At 42.8% G+C, this 25,480-nt stretch overlaps 1 protein-coding gene across 1 annotated transcript in view; it reads right to left on the bottom strand.

The window, feature by feature from the left end:
- ADAMTS2 (ADAM metallopeptidase with thrombospondin type 1 motif 2) overlaps window positions 1-25,159 on the bottom strand; it is a 175,022-nt gene extending 149,863 nt beyond the window's left edge. Inside the window, exons 1-2 of the mRNA XM_058848948.1 lie at window positions 24,915-25,159; window positions 23,624-23,985 (exon numbers count right to left, since the gene is read on the bottom strand). Of these exons, the coding sequence (XP_058704931.1) occupies window positions 23,624-23,985; window positions 24,915-25,002 (450 nt within the window). The 5' untranslated portion in view covers window positions 25,003-25,159. The remainder of the gene's footprint in view (window positions 1-23,623; window positions 23,986-24,914) is intronic.
- Between the last annotated feature and the right edge of the window lie 321 nt (window positions 25,160-25,480).

Here is a 25,480-nt window from a genome sequence, read left to right as displayed (position 1 = left end):
TCACCCCAGCAGCTGCCTCAGAGTGTGAGCAGAGCAGACCACACGTGGGTGATGCCAGACACCTCCCTGCTTCCCACAGCGAGCGCTTCCAACTCAGCCGAGCCACGTTCCAGGACTGGGACAGGTAAAGGGGCACAGACCAAAGTTATTCCTCACCCAAAGATATGAGCTGTACACAAAAGCACCCATGAGCAACTTGTTATTTGGGTGCCAACTAACCTCTCCTGTAAATAGGGAAAATGGGTAAGTTCAATTCCTTAAAAGCTTAAGGGTTCAGCACAACGTATAAGGAACAATTTTTTTCCCTACAACAATCTGCTCTTTGGCACTGCCTCAGAATACTTTACTGCCACGTCTTACTTTAAAATGGGAGAATGCCAAGAATGAGATAAGTGCAGACATCCATGACTGGGAAACACAAGTAAAAGGCCTTCTCCAGAGCCAATTACAGCCTTCGACGCACAAGCACTTAAAAGAAACAACAAAAAACTTAAACTAAACAAAGTAAAAGCAACACTAAATTTCTCTCTCTACATTCAAGTAGAAACTCAGCATTTATTTCTTTAGATTAAAAGGCTCTCTTTTTTTCTTAATTAAAAGCTTCAAAGTATCCAGCCAAATTGAAATAAAGCATTTGTTTCTCCAGAACATGATTCTTCATTTTCAAAAAAATACAAACGCCTGCACTATTACATTAAGAAGAGATTATTCCTTATCTGCTATTCAATGAATAGAAACCCAGATTATAGCTGAGATTTGCATGAGATATAACTGCTGTAGTGGCCAGATTTGTTTCCTGACAGCTCCATTTTGCTTTTGTCTTCCTTAAATGTCTGATAGTACTTTACCACATAATTTTATCAGCAGTTTTTTCCACTACTAAAGATTGTAGTCAAGATGACAAAAAAATGACAATGTGATCACAGTCTTCATTTGAAACCTTTTAGTTTGGCATAATTCCTTTTGGAAAAGGAAGAGCTAACTTAAGTCAATTAGGGAAAACATGGTATGAATACTTTATAAACCATCAGAGGGAAAAAAAACCTGAGTGAAATTAAATAAGCCACAGCAAGTAATTGGCTATTTAGATTCAGCTTCATACACACTTAAGCCTATCAAGGATCCCAAACTGACCCATTCTGCATCCACCATTCTTGCCTGATTAGAAAAACCCAGGTGCACAAAGCCAGAAGTGAGCAGGGGAAGGTCCATATAACAGAATCACAACACCAAGGTATGAAGTCACTCAAATGAAAAGAGCTCTGAAATCTCTAAAATCAAGCAAATTCATGAGTGGATGTCTTTCCACCAGCCAGACCAAATGAAACTGAAAATTACCTTCAAATTACAGTAGAAATGTGCTTTAGCTCCTCTTTCTCTTGCCTGACCTCATCCATTCCCTCATCCAAGAGCTCTGGCATCTTCTAAGTCCTCGGTTCTACTTTTCCTTCTTTTCTAAGTACAGTGATGCTCACCACTGCTATTGCAGAGGACAGAGATAGATAATTCAATTATTTTTTTTTCAAGCATTAAAAACAAACCCTAAACAAACCATTTTGAAAGGAGTTGGGGCCAAATTCAGAAGAAGACAGTGAAGCCAGCACATGACTTCACTTCCTCTGGAGCCTGTGAAGGAGATCCAACAAAAGCCAGCAGTTCAGAAACTCAGCTGTGTGGAGTTACATATCCAAAGGTATTCTCTCACCACAGAGGCAGGTGGGATCTGCAAAGCCCCAGCCCCAGAAGTGAGTTGGAGACTTCAACCCCATGAGGTCAGGAGAATTAAGGCCATAGCTCAGATGAATGTGGAAGTGTCACTAGGTACCACGTATCTTTTTTGGTTCCCTGTACAACTCTATCAAAATCCACCATAACCTTTGGTATCAGTGGAAGTTTCAAACTTCTGCTTTTCTTAGAGGGTTGATTTGGGTCTCATCTACTTTCTTAGGCTGGCTGCAGCACAACTTCAGGCAATTTTGCAGTTTGTGTTGTCCAAGATCAATCAGCAGCATCATAAACATTCTTGGTGATATTAGAAATGAAAGGCAAAAGACCTTAGAAATATTTTTGTTAACACGTGCAAAAACACTCCAAAAGAAGCTAAGGCAGAGCCCTCACAGCTGCTGCAGCATTGGCACAGCAATGGGAAAGGGGCAGGAACCCTGATGAGAGGGGAAAATCCAAAAAATGATTGAATTAGTTTTATTCAAAGTTTCCACACAGAGGAGAATTTACCTTTGGCCTAAAACCAGGAATGAAAAACACAGTCCAAAAAGAATGCCTTGGCCAAGGCCACGTACAGCTTGAAAAGGGGGCTTCTTGTGAGAGCTGGAGCACTGTGGTTTGTCTGGCATCTGCTATCACATGTTCTGCATTTTCCTTTCTTAATGACATTATGCTCCCTGTAAGTACTGAAAGCAACAGAGATTTGCTTATTTTACCCATTTTTCCCATATGTTCTAGAGGTGCACTAGCATCATTTGCCAATTTATTCCATTTTATAAGTATTTAAGGGATTTTGAATGTACAATAGTCTAAACTATTCAGCCCAAATTTCATTTCATCAATGTTTTATGTTCATTTTCTGAGAGTTCCACATAAAGAGTCAATTGTCTTTTGCAAAAGGTGGTACTTGGACCAATACACAATATAATGTCTCAAGCACACTGAAATATAATGATATACACAGACTACTCCAAGAAATCTCCCTTTGCCAGTGTTTTCCATAAATCTAAACCCAGAAACTGAATTATTTTTTTAATTTTTTTTTTCTAAAAAAAAAGTATGTCCTTGGTAAGGTCTATGCAGAAGATTAAAATTAAAGTTATATAAAAAGAAAAACATGACCTTGATGCCCGATAAAAAGAAAATTATTGTTAAATTAATTTTCATCTGTTGGCTTTTAATTGTACTGGCCCAAATAATTGGATAATTCTCAGTTTCAAAATTGATGCAACCACTTCAGTATGAAAGTAAAGTAATACTACAGTCACTTTCTGCTCAGCTCAGCTGAGCTGACCTCTCTCAAGCCACCAGAGCATTGATTTCCTACAAATAGGAAAGAGAGGGATGCTTTACTACTTCCTCCTCACATGGCTCTGCATATGCCACATTTGGTCCACTTGCTCTTTATGATCCAAAAATTGTCTCTCCAACCATCCCAACTTTACCCTGTCCTTATTTTGGGAGGCTGAACCAGCGCCCTTCAAGGAGCTGCCAGGCAGGAGGAACCCAGGGAACTGCAGCTCCCCAGCAGCTCAGAGGGTTCCTGCAAGGGAGAAGGGCAACAGACACAAATGTTGGGCCACTGAATTCCCAAATTTCCTTCTCTCAGAAGCAGTGGGTGATGCTGCATTCAGTTTGGGCTTCAATATGCAGAAGAGAATGAAAGCAGAGCTCATACCAAGGAAGGGACAAACACTTCAGAGCTGCTCATGTAAGAACAACTCTGGAAAGTGGTAATATTCCTTACAAACCAGGGGCAAATTAAAGGCAATACTGAAACTCAGTAATTCCCTCAGCAACAACAGAACAGAACTTTCCCAGTCTTCCAAAGAGGATTTGAAGATGGCATTTATTGTTTTGCACTTCAGTGAGCAAAAAATGCAGGAAACTAACAGAAAAGAGCAACAAGTGTATTTACTCAGCTAGAATTTCAAGAGAAGCAGTTGTATTTTGAAAGGAAGGAAAGGCCACTTTCTACTCTGAAACTGGATTTAAGGAACACAGAAAACACTGAGCTTTATGTTATTTGTGTTAAAGATTTGGCCGGTTCAGAAGCAAAATAGAAATTCTTTATCTGAAAATTAATGCCTGCAAAGTGACCAGAAGGCTTCATTTTTTTTTTTCCAAAAATAGATTGTTTTTTAATATTAATTATCTCATTTCCTGATTAGCAAACTAAAAATATGAAATTGTTTTCCCCCTGGCTATATCCCAGCTAGATCAAAGCACTGGCCCAAGAACATACTGTACCAGATTAGTTATGAAGAAAGTCCACAAGAAATTCAAGCATCTACTTCTCATCTCTCCTGATAAAGTTATCACCCCAGAATATAAACATGGGCTCTTCATGCCCAATACTGCCTAGATACCTAGATATATACCCAGATGGTTTGATAATTATTTTTATTGCAGTTATTACTTTAGCACAAACAGTATCTGCTCTGCTTTGGGAGCAGAGTTCATGCCCAGCCCTAGACAAGGCACTAAAGTTCATTCCACCATCACTTCTCTTGCCAAGGTTTATTCCATACCTGGAAAAACCATCCCCTCTGAGGAATACCAGAGGGCCACAGCTCCCCCAGGAATTGTGAGTGCCTGTGAGCCAGTGAATGGCACAGGGACACCCTGTGAGGAGCAGTGCATGGGGAGATGCTTCAGCACGGTTCCTAAGAGTTAAACATCACTACTGTATCACTATCAGGATATCTATTTTCAGTGAAGACAGAGGAAAGAATCTACACCCACATCTTTTGAATGCACAGAGTCATCAATAAAAGGAGTCTCCCGCTCCAAGCCATAAAGTCATACATCAAAGCAAAACAAGCCATTGACTTGTTTTTATTCTTATGTGGAGATGCACCACTGCAGTGAGGATTTGAGGCCATGACACGTCCTGCTGCATAAATCAGCTCTCTCCTATGTAATGCTGTGATGGATAAATCCAAATACACACTGACAGCCAAAACAGAACAGTGGTGTTGTGGTGGGGGGCCACTGGCTGAATGGCAGATGCCCACCAAAGCCAGTCCATCACTCCCCTCCTCAGAAGGAGAGAGGAGATAAAATATAACAAAATACTCTAGGTTAAGATAAGGACAGGGAGAGATCAGTCACCAATTACTGCCACAGGCAAAACTCATCTTGGGGAAAATTAATTTAATTTATTACCAATCAAATCACAGTACAGTAATGAGAAATAAAACCAAATCTTAAAAACACCTTCCACCTCATCCCTCTGTTCTTCCCAAGCTCAATTTCACTCCTGAATTCTCAGCCTCCTTCCCCACAGTGGTGCAGTGGGATGGGGAATGGTCAAATAATCACACATTATATGTGCTACTCCTGCCTCCTCAGTGGGAGGACTCCTCACAGTCTTGCCCAGCTCCAGAGGGATCCTCTTTGGGATCTCTGCTCCCCCGTGCTCCTCCAGGGACTGCATGGGGACATCCAGCCTCACCATGGGAATCTCTGCTCCAGCACCTGCAGCACCTCCTCCCTTCCATCTGCACTGACCTTGGGGTCTGCAGAGCTGCTGCTCTCAAATATTCTCACTCCTCCAACCACAGCTGCAAGTTCTTTCTCCCTCTTCTAAAATATGTTGTCCCAGAGGCACTGCCACCATCACAGACGGGCTCAGCCTTGGCCAGCAGCGAGTCCCTTTGGGAGCCAGTGGCTTGGGGACAGGGGGACAGATTTTAGCAGCTGCCCACAAAGCCACCCCTCTAGTCCCCCCACACACAATATCAAAACCTGGCCTCACAAACCTGATACCAATGTTCCTCTCTGTTTGGAAAAGCAGAGCTATCCTTTAGGAAGGGGTCTGTATAAATATTACAAAGACTGAGAAGTGATTATTATCTTCCAGAGAGCAGTGTTAATATCGGCTTTAAAAAGAGATCAATGGGAATTTTTGTATTAGTCACATTTTTGGCAGCTTGTCCATATCTGCAAATACATATTTTAGAAGATCAAATCAGCAGCCAACCCTGCTACAGACAGAAAAAGGAAGACAGTAAAAGCATGTATCATACAAATATATTAGTGCTCCCTCCTAGAGAATGTTTTACAATTATGTCTGGCTAGTCAAACCAATTTCTCTTTACTGCTCACTGGAACACCATCTCTTCTATTTCCTCCAAGTTGACGAGGGCTTTTCTGTTCTCTTCCTTCAGTTCCTTTATTTCACAAATATTTTGCAAATACACTCTCACTTGGATCAGGCTGCACTTAACCTGAAAAGGGTTCACCCTTCCCTGGGTTTAAAAATTAAAGCATCAGAACAACAGAGAGAGATCTGGTGTACATCACTGTCCAAAGCCTCTGCGTGTCCCGGGTCAAGAAAGCTCTGCTGAACATAGAACAGAGAAGCAGGTGCACCTGAGAAAATTCAGACAGCCCAAAAACACACAGTGCACAGAATCAGACACAGAACCCACTGACAAACAGTCCTGGGGGAAAAACCAGACTTTGAGTTAGTTGTTGACCTTGGAGCTGGGAGCAGGAATCTGTGTCCCATTGCCTGAGTTCAGTGAGAACTCAAAGAACTTCTTTTTTCTTTGTAAACAAGCAGGAGGTACAAAGAATATCTGAGTCCATCACCTTTCCCTAACTTCAACTGTCTGCAAGAGCCCAGTTTTTGGCAAATCTCACTCATGTCCAAAGAGGCAGCAGTACATGCAAATGCTTTATAGTTTAAAATGTCATATGTTGATGCTGACAAGTTCAAGACATGAGAAGAGGTTGCTATGGAAACACATGCAGTATTGCCTGGAACATAAGGCAACATTTTACATTAGGAATTTTTAAAAAAACCAACCTTGGACCAACAAATTAGTTGGTTGCCAAATTAGGTTTAGGATGAGGAAAAATTAGTCATTTGTTCTCAGACAGCAATATTTTTGTTTAGAAACAATAAAGCTAAATGTAATGAAAGCATTTGCATTGTATATTGGAGTATTTTCCCTGTCTCAGGATAAAAAGTAATTTTATATTGAAAGTGTTTCTTTTAAAGCAAATCCATCTCTATATTCCCATGTGCCGGATTCTCCATCTAATTTTCTTTTTATAATTAATGAAATCACTTTAATGAATGGTTATGTTCTCTGAAAGGTTTAACCTTTAACTCTTATATAACCTTACTTGTGTGTACCCACACTGGCCAACAGAACAAATATAGGAGTAGAACTGATCAGAAAAGAGCAGAATTGCACCCTTGGGCAGTCTGGCAGCTCTCAGTTGCTTCCTAAACCCTGTTTTATAACCCTGTTTGCAACCTGTCACTGCTGCAAGGTGACACCTGCCCTTCTGGGGTATTCCTGTGCAGTGGCATCTTTCAATGCCAATCTCTCCTGCTTCATCCCCTGCCCTCCCAACAAGCACAAGAAAAATTTTGAATTCCCCAAATAACATTTTCACTCTGCGGGCCTTATGAAAAGCCTCATTTTAAAACACAATTCCTTCACACCCATGTACTCAAGGGAAAAAAAACACTCTCCACTTAATCTTTCTTACATAAAGCATAAAGCCTTTTGTTTTTTCTTCTGCAAACTTTCTATTAGTTATCCACTGGATTTGAAAGAGAAGATTTATAAAAAGGGGACACAGGGTTCTACTTCTGACACTTTATTTTTGGAAGCACAGAAGAGCGTTTGAGCTGCTGGGCCTCAGACTGACTCTTTCCTTTCATCTTTTCCTATTTTGAGTATTCTATAAAATTTCAGTCTACTAGAACATTTATTTATTTGGAAGTCTGGGCCATCACAGAATTGAAAAATGTATTAATCTACAATTCAACCTAAATTACTCTCCAATCTGCAGCTGCAGCTGACAAGACCTCATTACTTTTGCAAATAGAAGGCTAAGATACACTTATAAACACAGAAGATGGGGTCATGGTATCAGCATGGCATGGTCAACATTTGCCTGATAACTTCAGTAGAAGTTTAAACCAAATTGCAGACAACATTTCTTCATAAATACCTGAGCAGTGAAGGTGGGAAAACCTTTTTTTTTTTGCTAAGTTTAAGAGAGAGGATGCTAGGAAACCTAAAAAAATGACAAGTATCTGAAATGGAAAAAAGCCTTGTGAACTGGCTTGAGAGCACTGTCCTTCAGTAAATGCAGCAGCAGGCAAACAATGCCAGCAAGTTGTTTTTAGAAAACATCTCATTTAGGGTTGTGTTGTCAAAGACGCCTAAGGAGAACTGACAGCCAAACACAGATGGGCTCCTCATGCCCTCAAAACCTCAGCTCACATGGTTACAGTTGAATCCCAACACATCCAGCTTGTTTCAAACGAGGGGTGTTTTCCAGCCTCCCCACTGTCAGAGGGAAATTCCCATAAATGCTTTTTGTGAGTGCAGCCCTCCTGTCTCAGCAGGGCTGTAGGCTACTGAATCCAAGGGCTGCTGCTGCCACCCAGCCAAAGTGGGTCACAGCAAGAGGAATGAGGAACACCATTTCTGAGATTTAAATGCCAGATCCTTTCAACATCCATCCAGCAGCCCATATAAATTCATTTATTACTGTACTTTTAAGCTGTCTGTACATGGTTGGGTTTTGGCCAATTCCAGAACAGCCTTTTTTAATTATATTTTTTTAATAAAACTCACTTTTTATGCAGATCTTCCAGACACATAACTTTTACTTTACCTTCTACTTACAACATCAATAACAGTGAAAAGGTGTTTCTCTTTTCTTTGGAATCTAGTAAATCTGTGTTCCTTAAGAATCTTACAAGAATATTCAGGAAAATTAAGTGCAAATTATTAGTACCCAATTTCAATGTTGTTTAAAGTATAACTTTTTCTTCTGTCACACCTCACTTCCCATTTTTTTCTTTATTATTACCTTGAATAAGATAAAACTTTTTGACTAAATGGGTCTGTGAAAACTTGTAAATAGGCAGGATAAATGTAAGGATCTTTATAAATTCGGTTCTCTTAAAAATCCACCATGTATCTGTGTCAGAAGGACTGAGGCAGAGAAATATGGAAAAGCTCATCTGAAAAGATGCTGAGACTTTGGCTGCAGTTCACTCAACTTCACAGGGTTCATCACAACAATATTTGGCTCTCCTCTCTTCTGTTTTCTTCACTGCTAATGGATACTTTACTATTTAATTAGTGCAGCATGATCCAAATCCCATCAAAGTCAATAAAACTCTTTTCATTTATGTTAACGGGCTTTGGACCAACTCCTGGTTTAATACCAGAATCAAATAAAACACCCCTAGGAAAAGAACAGATATACCAAGCTTACATTTTAAAGTACAATCTTAAAACCTTCCTAAGGTTTTTACCCACTTTAAAGTAAATCTCATTATTGGACATCTTACAAAAGCAGCTGGACAGCTCTTTTTCTGCCAGTCCGATTAAAGTGGAAGAAAGCATCTAAATGTGTGCAGAGCTGCTCTGTGAAAAGCCTTCCCATGGCAGAAGGGGACGCCTTCCTGAGGCTTTTCCTGGGGTTCCTTTGCTGTGCAAGGACAGCAGAGCTCACCCTGGGAGGACAGACCTGGCAATAGAACTGTTCAAAAGGTCCTGCCCAAACTCTTGTTCTTCCTCTGGCCCCACCACAGCTGTGCCAGCCCTGCAGAAAACTTCCCCAATGTCATTCATCCACACCTGGCCTGGTGGCACCAGGACAGCCAGGGCCCAGCTGAGGAGAGCTCTGCTCAGCAGAGCAGCCAGCCCCAGTGCAGCCCAGCTGAACCTCCATAACCACTTTAATCAAACCAGCAGGAGAGAGCATCAGCTATTTTTATCACACAGGGGAGAGAGGAGGCTTCCTGCTCTTAGACTATACTCCAGTCGCTGCAGAAAGCAATGAACCACAAAGCAAGCAAAATGACACTATGTAAACAGGGAGATTAAACCTTCTCCTGATACTTTTGACCCATTTTGGCAATACCAAGCAAGCCACACAAAGCCACCACATCATTTCTAGCATAGCAGCATGCTTAAATTGACTGGCACGTTAAACATCAAAGTTCTGTGTAAAGTCTGACCACAGAAATCACGTTCAGAAATCACATCCAACCAGTGCTGACTCAGCAGCACAGCAGTTTTTTTAAATTCTCAAAAGCCCAAACAAAAAAACCAAACTTCTGCTGGTGGTTTCAATGTGTTTTTTTTCATTTCACACTACTCCAACCTGGCAGCACAGTAGGCTGGGGGACAAATTTCCTTAAAAACAACTTTGGCAGAATGTTAATAGAGAAAGAAGAAAATTCAGGGCAAGGATGAGAGGTGCTTCAATCCCTGCTGGGCTGGAGCTGTGACCCTTCCCATGGAATCAATCACAGCAGCTTTGGAGGGGACTGTCCTGCAGCACAGCAGGACACACTGGTGACATGGACACGTGTCTCCAGCTCCCTGCTCCCATCTGCCCAGTGCCTCTGGGCAGCCCTGACTCACCTTGTACTGACACGTGCACTGGGTTGGGAGGTGCAGGAACCTCCATTTGCTCTCCCATGGAGTCAGATTCCAGCCCTGCCCTGCAAACTTGTACTGAGGATAAATGGGAACGTCACTTCTTGCTTCATTCTCCCCTCTAGAGCTACTTATTAAAGGAGAATATTCACCAAGCAAGGATTCTGTTGTGAATTGCCAGGAAATGCAGTGTTTTCTGCTCCTTCCTGCTGCATGGACCACTCACAAGCTATTCTCATCACCTCAGTACTCCAGTGGCAGTGCTCAGCATCTTGCCCTGCTGGCACCGATCAGATGTCTCCAACAGCTCTTTCTTTTGTCCTTCTTTCTGACCCATCCCTTCCTCTCCCCCAAATCCCACACAGAGACAGTCATCTCACTGCTCTGAGCACTACACTTCTCCATAGGAACCACAGTGCATTTTTCCCCAGTGAAAGAAATCTTCCCAGCTCACGAAAAGGAGAGCAGAAATTCCCAGCAGCAGCCAGTGGGGAGGGAGGTAGACTTCCAATAATCTGTGCAGCTTTGGAATTCAAACCCGTTCACTGTGGTGGAGCAAATTCACCAGTTCTTGGTAACAATTTCAAAGAAATTTATTCCACATTCCTCGGCAAAGGAGGGATGCTGACAAGGTCCCTGGCTCTGTGAAGGTGAACAGTGAGAACCTACAGGCTCAGCCATCCCCTAGAACCAGCTCCAAGGAGGACATCGTTACAAGGTGAAAGCTGCCTCCACACAGACTAGAAAACACAAGTATTAGGGCTAATCTAACCAATGCACCATGAGATACAGAGGATTAGATTTGGCCTGATAGGTCTCTGACGTCAGTGAAAAGTGGTCTTAATATAAACAAATATAAAATGAAAAGAGAAAAAAACCCAATGCTTTCCCACAGTGGGATAGCTAGAATCTATTGTAGAACTTGCAAGCAGTGATTCAATACTCCAAAAATTATATCCTTGGGTTAAAGACTGCACGGAGTTCATTCTGGAAGTGCACTATAAAAGCATTACCTAAGCACAAATATTTCTTAAACCCACAAATCAAAGTAAACACCTCTTCAAATCACCCAAAAGGAACACAAAATTGCCAGAAGCAGCTAAATCCTTCAAAGATCTAAGTATATCCATCATGGATGAATTTCACATTACTAGCATTGAATTTGTTCAACAGTTTTCCTAGTCTTGTCATGATTTCTACAGGCTTGCATAATAACATGAAAATGTCACAAAAATTACCTCAGAATGGCAGTCCAGAGGCAGGGAGCCACAAGGCCCTCAGTGAGCTTTGTGTGACAAGAAGCAGTGCCTGGAGCTGTGTCTTTAACCCATCTGCCCATTCAAGGACCCTTCAGAGATCCTGGGATTCCCAGTCTCCCTTTCCAGTGCACTTTGCCATGTCCAAAAAACAAACCCTAAATATGTTACTTAGTAAAATCTCATTATAACATATACACATTCACAGATTTTGTGCATCCTGCTGCCTCCCAAGGAGTGTATCCCTTTTCAAACCATGGGAGCCTGTAATCCAGACTGTCGGAGGAGGGCATATCTCCACACGAGTGTGAAAACATCTAATTACATAAGGCCAGGTCCTCAGCTAATGCAAAGTGACAGAGCTCCCAGAAATCTGTGGAGACACGATGATGCAGATTAACAGAGGTTTGGCTCACTGTAATTGAATGGACCCAACTTCTGATTTTCCCATCTAGTGACAGATTGTTGGAATCCTGACCACCAGAACCTCAGAGTGCAGTGGGGAGTTGAAAGGAGATAGCATCAGGGAAAGTAAACTCCAGTTTGGCTGAAAGCATATTTATGATCCAGGAGTTTCAATTAGCTGTTGCTGAGTTATCACAAAAGTCTGTTGAACAGATGTGCAATTAGAGTTTTTCTCATGATGTTCTCTCTTGTGACTTGGGGTTTTTTTGTTGGGGGATTTTATTTGGCGTTTGGGTGGGGTTATTTTGCAAGTGATGCTAGTTTTATTGAGGTCAAAGCTAACATCTTAGGCAGAGAAAGCTCTTCTCACCACCACGCCTGTAGCAGTGCAGAAGCAAAGAGAGGCAGTCTCAGCAGGAAAATCTTTCTCCTTTCTGGCCTCATCTTCATAGGAAGATGGAGACAGAAATGCTGTCAGAATGAGCCTGCAAATTCAAGGCAGCTGGAATTGCCTCATCCTCCTGGCATGGACTGGAGGGTTTCTCCTGATCCCTCCCCCTTACTTAATGCATCACCTCTTCTGTGGTGGGGATGTGGTGTGAGGCAGAAGGGGAAGAAGGTTTAGCAGAGCTATTTCAGGTTTAGAGGCACACAGTTCTGTCCTGTTCCATCCAGCACACGGGATATAAACAGCCATGGGAAAAGCTGCACTTGAGCTTCTCCTACTCATCTCCCTCCCCACCACCAGTGCATCAGGGGATGGAGAACAAGGTGAAAGACAAGGTTATGATGTGGAATACTCCATGGCCTGCTTTTTGTCCCAAATACTCTGCTAATCAACCTGTCCACACAATGCCAAACAGAGCCAGTGAAACTAAACACATTCACCTCAGCAGCTTTGGAACAGACCCAAAAATCAGCTACTTGCCATGGGACCTCCCTGGCCCTTATGTAAAATGATGGATCATGACACAAACATTGACAGAGATCTGGGGGTTTTTTCCTGTGTGATCTTCTGTTTAGACAAATGCAAGACTACACTGTATTTTCATAGGTTCAGCATTTTTATTCTACTTTATAAGATGCTTGATTATTGTTGATTATTGTATGATTATTGTTGGGCTTAATTTGACTGCAGTGAACTAAGCACTTTATTTTCACAGAAATTCATTACACTCTCCTACTGAGGAGTTTAAATTAATTCAAAACATCTTGTAAATGGTCTTGTCTTTCTTTGCTTGTCTATTACTTATCCAGACTGAGTTTCATATTCATCTTTGAGAGTACTAAATCATCCTGTGATTAATCCCATTTTTTCACTTGCTGCTTATGTCAGCCTTAATGTGCTGTAACTTTGCAAACAAATTTAATTTTGACAGACACCTCTAAGCACTTATTTTGGAATTAAATATTTTGGTTTACTGATGAATGGTGGATCTGCCATTTTTACAATGAAACCTAAAACTATTAGAAAACTCTGATTTCAAGCTTGGTTATAAATCTGAAATCAATCCAAACTCATCTCTAAAACCTCTTTATCCCTGAGGTCCTTAGTGGTATTAAACAAAAGTGGCATAAAATTTCTGCTTCTGGGTTTTGGGGTGGGATTTTTTTGTTGTTCACAATAGGTAAAATCTTGTGACCTTATGTACATTCATGGTGCTCTACATAGAGCGTTTTGAAATCTGAAAGACACAATTTTATCCAGCTATTACTTTAGTTATATAAAAATTTTTAGGCATTTTCAGCCTTGCAAGCTTCAAAGCCTGTCACCTTCCAATATAACTCCTGTCATGTGAGAGTGCTGGCATGTGAAAAAGTCTTGGCCCAGTTCAGCTGTCTTCATCATCAGGTAGTGATTTATTTCTCAAAGACTGTTTCTTAAATACATTCTGGTTTGCAGAATGCTTTCTAAACAATGTATCTCATATTCCTTCCAGAGCTCCTCTGCTTGGAGAAAGAGAAAAGCCTTGCAATTTTAGCACTCTGAAAAATTAAGAAGTATATTCTGCATATGAGTTGGATTAACACGATTTACCCAAAAGCCATGATTTAAAACAAATAAACCCACGACTAAAACAGTAACCACAGCCTGTGCTGCCACCTACCCTTGGTTAATCTCTGTGTTTTCCATAGGCTCTTTTTCCAAAGCATGGGCTCTGTCCTGGGAATGCCCTGCAGGTGATGGCCATGGGCACCAGCCCTTGTACCAGCCTTGACAATCACACATTTCACCATTGGAGAAATGCAAGGTGCAGCTGCTTAGGGCAGGTACTGGATGTTTGTTCTGCCTTTTGCATATGGGGGAAAGAGCAGAGAAATGAGAATCACAGAACCACAGAATCATTTAGGTTGGAAGAGACTTGGAAGATCTTTAAGTCCAATCATTAACACAGGACTGTCAAGCCCACACTAAACCAAGGCCCCAGGTGCCACATCTGTACTTCCCTGAGCAGCTGAGGTTTGACAGCCCTTCTGGTGAAGAAGTTTTTCCTAACATCTAATCTAAAAATTCAGCAAGTGCTTGGAGTAAAACCTGTGCTTTCCCCTCTTCCTTTCTAAATTCTATCGTTTTACTGTATTTTAATTAAAATGTAAATGGTGCATTACTATGCTTAGCTCTTGAAATAGTTTTACTCCCAAGAAAGCAAGCCTTTCTTTCCTGTTGGACTCGATGTATTATTTTGACTTTCTCTGTTCTGTACTCTACAATACTCATTAAATCATGCCAAAAAAGCACATGTTCAGAAACAAAACTTGAAGGAGAAATCCCTCCCACGGGCCAAATTGTGCAAGAGTAGCCCTGAGTCTGCAGGTGGCTGGGTGAGTGGTGTGAAGGTGCCTTTGGATGGGTTTTCCTGAGGGGGCTGATGCATGTCCAGAGCTCCCCTGGACATGCTGGAAGCTGCTGCTGCAGCCCAGCACAGAGGGAGAAGGCAGGGGTACAAGAAGGACTGCCCACAACCTTGGGAAGCAGCCACAGCTGCAGGCTGAGAGAGCTGCACTCAGGGCTGCTGTAGAAATTTGCTGTATCATTCACAAAATTCAATGCCCCCTGCCATTTCATGGACTGCTCCTTGTCAGGTTTGTAAGTGATGCAGTAAAAGAAAAGAGCTGCTGGCCAGCCTGCTCATTAGCCATGCAGGTTCTTCTCCACACATCCACAGTAAATCAGAAAACACACTAATAAAGGCTTAAAGACTCAGGGCCTACATCAAGGTGTGGCTCTCTGCTACACTAAATCTCAGGTAGATACTCTGGTTTCATGTTTTTCAAAAAACAGCTTAAATGTTCACCATATGCCAGGTATTTCCTTTCAGTTTTCTTGCCTCAAAAACTGTAAAAATCGTTCACCTTCATTGCAGGGCAATAACAGCAACCTATAGTCCACACACTTAGGGAAGAGAAATAAATGTACAAATTAGCTGTATCTAGTCACAGGTAGAAGCTCTTCTTATCCACAGATACCAGTGATGTCCACTGACTTTCTCATTACAGGATTAGTAGGCTTCACACTTAATTTCAGTGGAAAATAGATGGTAATTTGTCCCCTGAGGTCCACCAGGCTAGAGGTTAAATGCTGGGAAAAAGCAGTCTGGCCATATAATGAAATTCATACACAGAGGTGGCGACTACAAGACAAGTTAAAGGCAATGACAGTAGGAAAGTTAAAGTAGCTGTATTTATAGCTCACCATATCTAAAGAAAAGTGGTAACATTGTACTTTTCAGGTGGAAGAGCCAGAAAGTACCAGGGATGCTGGGAAATTCCAACCTCTGAATTTTCCACAGTGCTGCATAAGTGAAGAATTAATAGTGTCTTTATTTTGAAGATAAGGGTCACAAATGCAGCAATAAAGGGGCAAAGTACTAAATTTTACATAAACCAATTTAAAAGGAATAAAAAAATATATAAAAACTTGACAGTTACCGCTGAAAAACTTGGACACACTTGGGATGCCAAGACCAAAATATAATAGCAAGTTGCACAAATGGGACTTCCATTTCAGCAAGACAAAGATCTGGAAAACAAAAAGATCAGTAGATGCAGTTCCTACAAGGGGCATGAAGGGGCAGGGAAGAAGCAAGTAGATAAACTAGTGGTGAGGGCAGGCTCTCTCTGTGGTGTTAGAGAGGATAAAATGATACTGAATTTACCATGATCAGTAAATGAACCTCCCCACTTAGGGGGCAGCCAGCCCACAGAACCCACAGCAGAGCACAAAGCTGCAGAAGCACAGAAGCACACACAAGACAAAATGCACAAGGTGTAAAGAGAAACTCATCTGTGCTGTAAAATGACACCTTCAAAACAACATACTTGGGATGATTTTTACTGGCCTGGTGATTTTTGAGCCTTCAAGAAAGAGAACTGGCATTCTGTCTTTTCCTTGAGGGAAACACTTAGTTTAAAATTCTTTCTTTAAACAAAAAACAGTTACTTAGAAGAAAAAGCAGAAACATTAATGCTGAGATTCACACTTACAACTCCAAGAACTCCAGATCTGAAGAAAGTACCAGACGTTTTGAGACCTGGGAATAACTGAGGAGATCTATAACAGAAGCTGTGATTTAGATATGAGGAAGCAACGTGCTCTTCTGCACTTGAAGAGGACACTCTTCTTTTCAATGTTACAGTTTAATAGAACAGTGCTGAAAATAGCGTGTGAAATGTGGGCCTTTCATTTGCAGACTATTAAAACTGGGAACCCGCTGTGTCAAGACTCTGCAAACAAAGATGAATTTAAAACACACTCAGATAAAGGGGCTAAAGGAACCAGATGTGATGTGTTAGAGAACTTACTGAAACTTTGGAAGAAAGAAAGCAATAAAGGGACAAGGTGATCCAAAAAGGAGGGTGTGCACATCAGAGCAAGGCTGTGCAACCCCCTGCAAGACACTCAAGACCTGCTCCCTGGTTCTGTTTTAATCAAACCCAGTATGAGAAATGTCCTAGTGTGCCATTAAGTAATGGCATGACCTGCTTACAAAGCAACAGTAGCCATAAATAAAAAGTACTCAGAAGTAGGTCGAATAGAGCACTGGTGTGATCTCTGGAGAAAAGGTCCTGCTCCATGCCACAGCTGGAATTCTGGCTGATCCAAAAAAAAAAAAAAATTAACCTTCTGTAGCAAAAAAGTAAACATGTAACTGACCTGAAATGTGGTAATGCCTTGCCATTTGCAAGAGTCTTGAATTCTCAGGGAACACCCTCAGGGGGAAGCAGAGAGCTGGCAGGTAAGTGAGCTAATGGCACTTTTTGAGGGACACACCTTTGGAAGCTAAGGAGAGACAGACTTCTCAAAATAGATGTTCTGCTTACCCCAGAAATTAATTATGACCTTATCAAAATTAGTTCCTATATTTGGGTCTTTCAGGATGGGAAGTAGGAGACGCCAGGCACCTTTCCTTGGATGTATAGATTTTAATATTCTGGTTGGAAAATTAGTTTTTCTGTGGTCAAAGGGTCTAGTACAGCTTAGGCAATACTACAATGAGGACAATGCAGCACAAGGTCAAATAGGACATAAAGAAATACTTATATTTTATCCAAAGGCCTCCAACATACCACGAAGATACCAGTTTTGAGTGCCTGAGGATACTCTGTCCAGATGGTGACCACCTGTATGGTGTAGGAAATTACTTGCCCTGCTCTCAGATAAAATGTAGGAGAGATGATCCATGCACAGAAGATGCAAAGAAAAAAAAAAAAAAAAAAGTATTTACTGATGACAGAGTCTCTTTTAAGGACAGCAGAGGATAATTTAGTCCAGTCAGAGGCTGAATCACAGTGTTTACACTCTTTGTCTTTCACACCACTACTTTTAAAAGGGAAAGCCTGTGCAATTTACACAGCAGAAGGGACTACCCAGCTAGGCTCATGTTGGCCAAGGAAATTAACAGCAGAAACCCAGCAAATGGGTTACAAAGCAAAGTCTCTATCCTATGAAAACATGATCATGCTGGAGTGTTAGGCATCAAAACAGCTCCATTGCTTTGTCAGGCAACACAGATCTTTTAAATGATGTGTGTAGATGGGGATGTGCAGTCAGGCTCTAATTGTGCTAGAACTCACACACATGCTTGGCTTCTCCATGTGGAAACCCCAGCTGAATTCAAAATTTCCTTGAAAGAGGGTTAATGGTGATCCCACTAATCAGCTGCAGAGGAAGGGCTGCTGTTTCCTTAATGAGAATGGCTTTTACATTTTACACTTCTATTGTGTCACAGAAACTATTTGCACTTCTTCTGCCACTGTATTACAGCTCTACTTATCAAAAAAGCCCACAGTGAATTTTGCCATTACATTAAAAAATGGTGAAAGGAGAAAAAAAAAAAAAAAAAAAAAAAAAAAAAGCCCACCATTTGTGACTTTGCTTTGATTTTGGTTTAATTTAATGCAAAAAGACCCCCAATGAAAATACTATATATGCTAAATTTTGATCTCTTTAAAATTAATGTAACTCCATAATAACGTAAATGCTAAGAATTTAACATACAGAAAAGGAATTACTGGAATTATTTGTAGCAGGCATCTGTTTTAACTGTCAGGCACTAGACCTGACCAGAGTTTGAAGATAATACTGTGCTACCTTGAGCTCTGCTTTTTTGCTACATCACTAACCAGTGTAATCCAAAAACCAGATCAAAAAGAAACACGACTAAATTGTAAATCCATATGAAAGCAGAAGATGGATATCTAAAAGGAAAAATAACACAGTTACATAAGCATGCCTGCCTTCTCCTGGTATATTCATTGTGAGCAACTCCTTCACCCTCTTATCCAGGTAAATTATATGTTCCACCTAAGGTGAGTTAGATTCACTTTTAACTCTGTGGGCAGTTCCAAGAAAGCACCGCTGTCAGGACAGTATATAACAATATAACCTTAAAATTCACTGACTTCAGAGATCAAGCTCATGCTCAGAGTGAAGAAGATTATATTATACTAAACAATGACTTCACCAGGTGTCTAAACGCCTCTAGGAATGCAGGGAAGGAGGCAGGAGGAAGGGGAGGAAGGTGGGCATTTCACATGGGTAGCTGGAATTGCTCTTAGGAAACACCATTGACTGTATCTGAACATAAGATTCTACATTTACACTTTAGAAATTAGATTATACAAAAACAACCCTGTAAAATAAAAACTGATGGAAAAGATTTTGTTCTTTGATTTAAAACACAAAAGAAAATACATAAAATATAAATATCTAACAATGTCTTGGGATAAGTGACAGACGTGCACTCGTATTGACAGCAGCCAAAGCATCAGCCAGTTCCTGAGCATCCATGACTGGTTAGGAAAGGGAAATGGATCACCACAAACCCACCCAGGTGAGCCCAGGGTTACAGATACTATAGCATTGGGCATGAGTCAAACAAGCACTGCTGGTGTCCCAAGCATTTCTAGAAGAAACAGAGTCTGGGCAAGCAGCCAGCCAGCCAGCAGGCTGCTCGCAAACAGTTTGGGAGGGTTAGCACAGAGCACAGGAAAAACTGAAATGTTGTAGAGCAAACTCTGCCTGGTTCAGCACAAGAAGAAACAGGTCCACTGCACTTGTGTCTGTCTTGGTACTCCCAGCCACAAAATGCTCACAGGTCATTTAGAAAACAAATAACCAGAGATGGTTTGAGAAGCTCCATTTCTATATATTTTCTTCTAATAACTTTCCATTTTAATGACAATACTGTGAAATTTTTGGACAGCTGATCTTTTAGCTTTAAAAAAAGGAAAAGGGTTATACTAATGGAGCCAAACATCATGATGTGTTACTGAAACCGGTGTTCCTGCCTTTGCTTCAGTGGGTGCAATCAGATGACATTGATTGTTCATCATGGAGTAGTGATCCTCAGTCTTCCCAGTGCTGTCAGTACCTCTGACTCTGCACTGCAGCCTAAGTTAATCGTGTTCATGATCCACTTCAGATGTGGTGTTGATATTGTGTTTTTCCTCTCTAAGTAAAACACTTCTTCTAGCTCACAAACTACAAATGTCATGAGGAGACTGGGAGATTTTAGGCCTCTGAAATGCCACAACCAAATAGTGCCATCCTGTCAACCTGAAGAAGACATTTTTGGCACATCTGCCTCAAGCATTGCAGAAATATTTATCAAACATCTAGATGTGTAAAGAGTTCTACAATGGCAGGTTCATCTGCTGAGGTGAAGAAAGACAGTTCCCATAGTTAGGCAATAATCTGGAAGGATTAACATAATCCTAACTTTTGTTTTATAGCATTTTTTACAGACTCCAACCACTTCTCCTTCACAACCCTTGGAGAGGACAGCCAGCTCCCTCATCCTCCAACTGCATCCACAAATAAGGATCTGGCCAAGGACCAAGAACATACTCAAAGCACAACACCTTCCACCACAGCCTGCAGGCCATGGAGAGCTGACCATGCTTGTACTGCCCACTCAGTAGAGAATTAGCTTGAATGCTATCAGGCCAACCAAGATGATAACAAGTTGTCCAGAGTGTTTTTATCTTAAGTGGGAAAACTTTCACAGTACTTTTTTTTTTTTTTTTTAATATGGTAAAAATCACATTCATAATTCAGAAAGCTGTTAAAAATCTATTGATCAGCTTTAACTTTGATTATTCTCCCACAATTTTTAATGACCCACTCCAGCTCTGATAGCACACCTAGATTGCATACTTCAGAAGTTCTCTTCATCTGCCTCAGATCTGATTTTTAGCTCAATAAATTTTTCGTTGACTTCTAATACAGAAAACCATGAATACCCAAATGAATGTATATCTCCTCAGTCAGGGCAGCAGATCTTCACCATTTATAGTAAAGTTCAAAAGTCCCTTCACACATCTACTATTTTCATGTAAATTCCTTCAAACAACTCATTTGGCAATACCAACTCTACCAGCCAGACCCTTCCAAGACAATAACTGGAAAATAAGACATAGTTGGCAGTGCAGTTAAAACCAAAAGGGATGTCCAAAGAAAATAACATCAGAAGTTGGTAAGGTGGCAAATGCAATTGCTGAATTAAACCAGATTCAGTCAACAAAAGTCTGCAATGTAAAAATCAAAGCAGGACACTTCCATGTCCAGCCCTGATGGCTGATACAAAAGACAGAAGACCATGAGAAGCACGGACAGATGTCAAACCACCTTCAAAAGCAAGCACTTCAAAAATAAATACTTCATTAAAATAAAATTAAATTAATAAATAATAATTAAATAATAATTAATAAATAAATTTAATTAATTAAATTAATCAAGTTTATAATGTAAAATTCTAACACTTGTCAGTTGACAACTCAGTTGTAAGAGAGGTACACCAACATTATCCCCAGAATAATCTAAAAAAAGGGGGTAGAAATACTTGGGCCTAGTGAAGAAAACTAGGTGTGAAGTAAAAAACAGACATAGAAAAACAGATGAGAATAGCCTTGTCCATGTCTTTATTCACAGCCAAATGTCAATAAACCCAAGAAAAGCATACAGCCCAGTGGTCTCTAGGTATGTCTTGCTGGCAACACATTGCTCCAAGGACTCTTCAATACTCCTTGCAAAAAACAAGAAATAAAAGGTAAAGAGAGAGACAATTACAAGCAGTATTAACTTCTGTGGTTACTTGCTTATTATTTCTGTCCACAGAGCAGTGGCTTTTGGAGAAACATTGGTGTAATTCCTTCAAGTTTGTGTAATTCTATTGATGATCTGTTTTATACACTCACCCCACAAGAAAGAAAGAAACTGAGATGGAGGGAAAGGATAGAGATGGAACATGGTACCCAAGGGACTGGAGTTCAATTTGTTGTTCCAAAACAGATTTACTACACAATCTCAGGGAAATCTTTACAGCCTAAAGGTATTGAGGCAATGCTTCCTGCAGGAAGGCTTCGGTGACCTGGGCAAAAAAAAACACATCTCTGCCCTGCAACATCTACCATGTAGATGCACCCTGAAGGAAGCAGCAATCCATTTCCAAATGTACTAGCAGAACCACAGAAGTTGTAATTCCATGTGAAAATCATCCAGATTAGAATGTGACACTTCCCAGCCCAGACCAACTCTCCAGCTTCTTCTAATGAAAATAAAAACCCTGGAAAAGGCAGGCACATGGGTTGGGCATACAGGTTGAAAACTGCAATTCCTTTGGTAACTTTCTGGATTCCAGTAATTTATAAGCGTGTTTATTGTTGCACTGAGGCCTGGATTCACACCTTTGCCTTTGAGAAGTTACAAATGTGAAAAGAGCAGTAATTTATAAAGCCTTTTCATTTCTGTTTTCACTTCACTCATTCTTCGTCATTTTTACATGCAACATGAGGCCTTGGAGCTTTAAAGTCTCATCCAAAGTTTGGCTTTAACTCCTGTTCTACTTTATCATAACTCTTTTTTCTAAATATAAGGAGCCCACATTCAGGCAAACACTTGAAGGAACCAGGAACAAGCTCCCCTCCTGCCCTTACAGTCAACATCTGTGCTGAGGAGAAGAGCACAAGGCAAGGAGTAGCCATCAATAGGAGCTTCCTTCATCTCTCAGCACAGATGAATAAGGAAGAAGAGCTTTGGCTCTGCCCCAGTTCTAAAAGTAAAGAGCAAGTAAATCTTGAGCAAGTAAATTTGCCTTACACAAAATGATCTGTGCTAGATACAGGGAGAGCACAGAACTTTTGCTTCCCCCCCGAGGCAGAACTGCAGGCTCACACTCTGCTCTCTGAACAGCTCTTCTTGCTCAGTCCTGGTGCTTCTCTTACCCTCAGCCAGCTGTCCACATCAAACAACTGCAACATTAAAACCTGCTTCTCAAAACAGGAATGCACATGGCTAGAAGAAACCACAGGAAAGGAAAGACTAAGGGGAAAAGTATTTGATTCCCTTCCATTCTCAGATAGCCAACATACTATCTCCATACATGTCATCTTCTTGGCACAGCAAATGAACAACTTCCTATGACTAAATAAATAGAAATACAACTGACTCCTACTGGCTCTTTATTCAGAGGCAGAAAGCATTACAATTAAGCAATCTCAAAATTATAAACTCTAGATGCTCTATAGTGAGGAAATATAGGCTGGATTAACTGGTCATTATAAAAAATATATATAGCTCTTTTCTCACTAAACAAATTGCTGTGCATTAATTACTGCTCAAATGACAGTGTGACAGTTTAGGATATCAGGGACAAACAGTGATAATCTGAGTGCTGAACATGCACTCCAGAACAGAAAGCTGCAGCCAGTTTTAAAACACACAGCTTTGACAAATGTATCACAGGGGGCTGTTTTGCTCATAAAACTCAAACTCTCCTGCAACTTTTCATCAATCACTTGATTAGGCAAAGAAATTCACTAAGTGAAATATCCAAGAAAACAGACTCTGAATAAATTAAAATTTTCCAGGACAAAACCATATTTTACCTATCAAATTTGTTTCCATGGTAGTCCAGCCCATTATTTGGGATTAACTCTTTCTAACATTTACCCTTACAGGCTGGAAGTGAGAAGTGGAAGAGGATGCTGAGAACTTGCCACTTAACGTTCTGGTTTAGCACATCAGACCCCTGAAGTAACTTTACCACAAATGAACATAAACGCTGGTTTCAGCTGTTCTGTTCCAGAGTAGCTACCTCAGAGCATGTGCTCAAACTTCTAGTGCCACTGTCTGTAAAGCAGCTCCTGGTGCAGCGCAGCTATTCCCACACAAGGGAACATTAGTTAATTTGCATTCACAGTTACCATATGAGGTGTGAGTTTCTGACAGTCCACACATTTTATATTTAAAGACTGTAGGAAATTAATGTAATTATCTTTGATATAATAACAAAAGTAACTTACCAGTCCATCGCAATTGCTGATAGCGACCGAAGCATTTGGCAGATCAGTGATATCCCCAACATAGAGGCAATTCCCATAGAGAGGTTCAATATGAGTCTCCTCAGAGTCCTCCTGCCACTCAACTGTTGCTCCAGGGGCCACGAGCCTGGAGTTTGGCCGCAACCTGAAGTGAAACTCTCTTCCAAATACAGTGACATTGTAAAATATCTGCTCATTTGCTGCTTCATGTTGCAAGTCCTCCACAGCTCTCCTGAAGCGTGCTTTTGGCGGTCCAGACACCAAGTGGGATAGGAACCTGCCCTCTGAATCGGTGCTTGTGGGGATGACAAGGCTGTACTCCTCTATATTCCTCAGGATTGAATCTTTACAGGGAGAAAGCAAGAGAGGACAGAGATACTAGAACTAAACATATCCTGATGCCACGGGATTTTTATTCCATTATTCATTAGCACAGCAGACACTTACATAAGGCAGATGGACACTGCACTCTTTGCAGGCACTTGGTTCACCTGCATGAAGTGTGCAGAGTTCACTCAAACTTGCCTTTCCTTCCCCGAAATACCAGACGGCAGCGTGAGCCTCCCCACCCTGCAGGACCCCGCACTGCTGCCGTCTGCAGCGAAGTCCCGCTCCCCTCTGCGCACCCAGCCGGGACCCGGCAGCCCTGCGCACCCAGTCAGTGACCGGAGCCCCTCGGGTGGCCAGCGTTGGAAAGAGGGCGTTGATTCACTTCGAGACTGCTCGCAGGGGCAGGGGTAGGGGCTGGGTTTGCAGGTGGCAAGCCTGCGAGGCAAAGGCACGTCCCTCAAACTACCCCCGGAGCGGCGGGTTTGAGTGGAGCTGTGGCGGGGACGCCGCGGGCAGGGATCGGGAGCGGTCTCAGAGGGGAGCCCGGGAGTTTCGGACGGAGGCGATGGCCCGGGCAGGAGCAGGAGGAGGTGGAGGCAGACGAGCTGCCATGTGTTTCATCCCGCACGGGGAACCCCAGGCACCGCTCCCTGCCCGCCGGGCTCGCCCGCTCCGCGGGGCTGCGGGCAGCGGCGCAGCGCTGTCACTGCCGGGCGCTCCCGCGTCCCTTCCCCGCCGGCGGCGCGGCTGCCCGGTCCCCGTCCCCGCCTGCCGCGTGCAGGAAACAACTGGAAACCCGGCAAAAGTAGCCGCAGAAGAAGTTCAAGGGGAGCCGAAAGCCGCGGGGCGACGAGCCGCTACTTGGGACGGGCGGACTGCGGGCACCGGCCGGCGGCGGCGGGGCAGGGCGAGCAGCCCCGAAGGCGTCCCGGCGGAGACCTACCTCTGTCCCCGGGGCGCCGCAGGGCGCCGGCGGGCAGGGCGAGCGCGCAGCAGAGCAGGACGCAGGCGATGCCCGCGGGAGGGTCCATCGCGGCGGCCCCGGCCCGAGGCGGGGGCCGGCGGCCGGGCTGCCCGCGGCCGGGGCGGGCCAGGCGGGAGCCCCGCTCCGCGCTGCTCCGCTCCGCTCAGCGCTGCCCCGCGCCCCGCCGCCCGCGCATTCGCCCAGCCGCAGCCGCAGCGGCAGTGGCGGCCGCGCTCCCGGCTCGCAGCGAAGCAGAGACACCAGGAGGCGGCGGGGGTATAGTACTGGAAGCACAGGGCGTGCGGAGTGAAGTCAGGCTGATTGACAGAGGCGCTGCCACACGGCGCAGCCGGGCCGCGGGCAGCGGGGACGGGACCGCCCGCCCCGCCGGGCAGCCCCCGCCCGCCCCCGCCGCGCTCCGGGCAGCCCCGGCCGGCAGCGCCCGCCCCGCGCTCCCGGACGGGCCGGGCGGAGGGGAGCGGAGTTGGCAGAACGCGTGTGGAGGCGAAAAGAAACGCCCCGCGTCGGGCTCGGGAGCCCCCGGG

Source organism: Poecile atricapillus, chromosome 13 (assembly GCF_030490865.1).
Source record: "Poecile atricapillus isolate bPoeAtr1 chromosome 13, bPoeAtr1.hap1, whole genome shotgun sequence".
Lineage (NCBI taxonomy): Eukaryota > Metazoa > Chordata > Aves > Passeriformes > Paridae > Poecile > Poecile atricapillus.
This window is presented reverse-complemented; position numbering and strand designations above follow the sequence as displayed.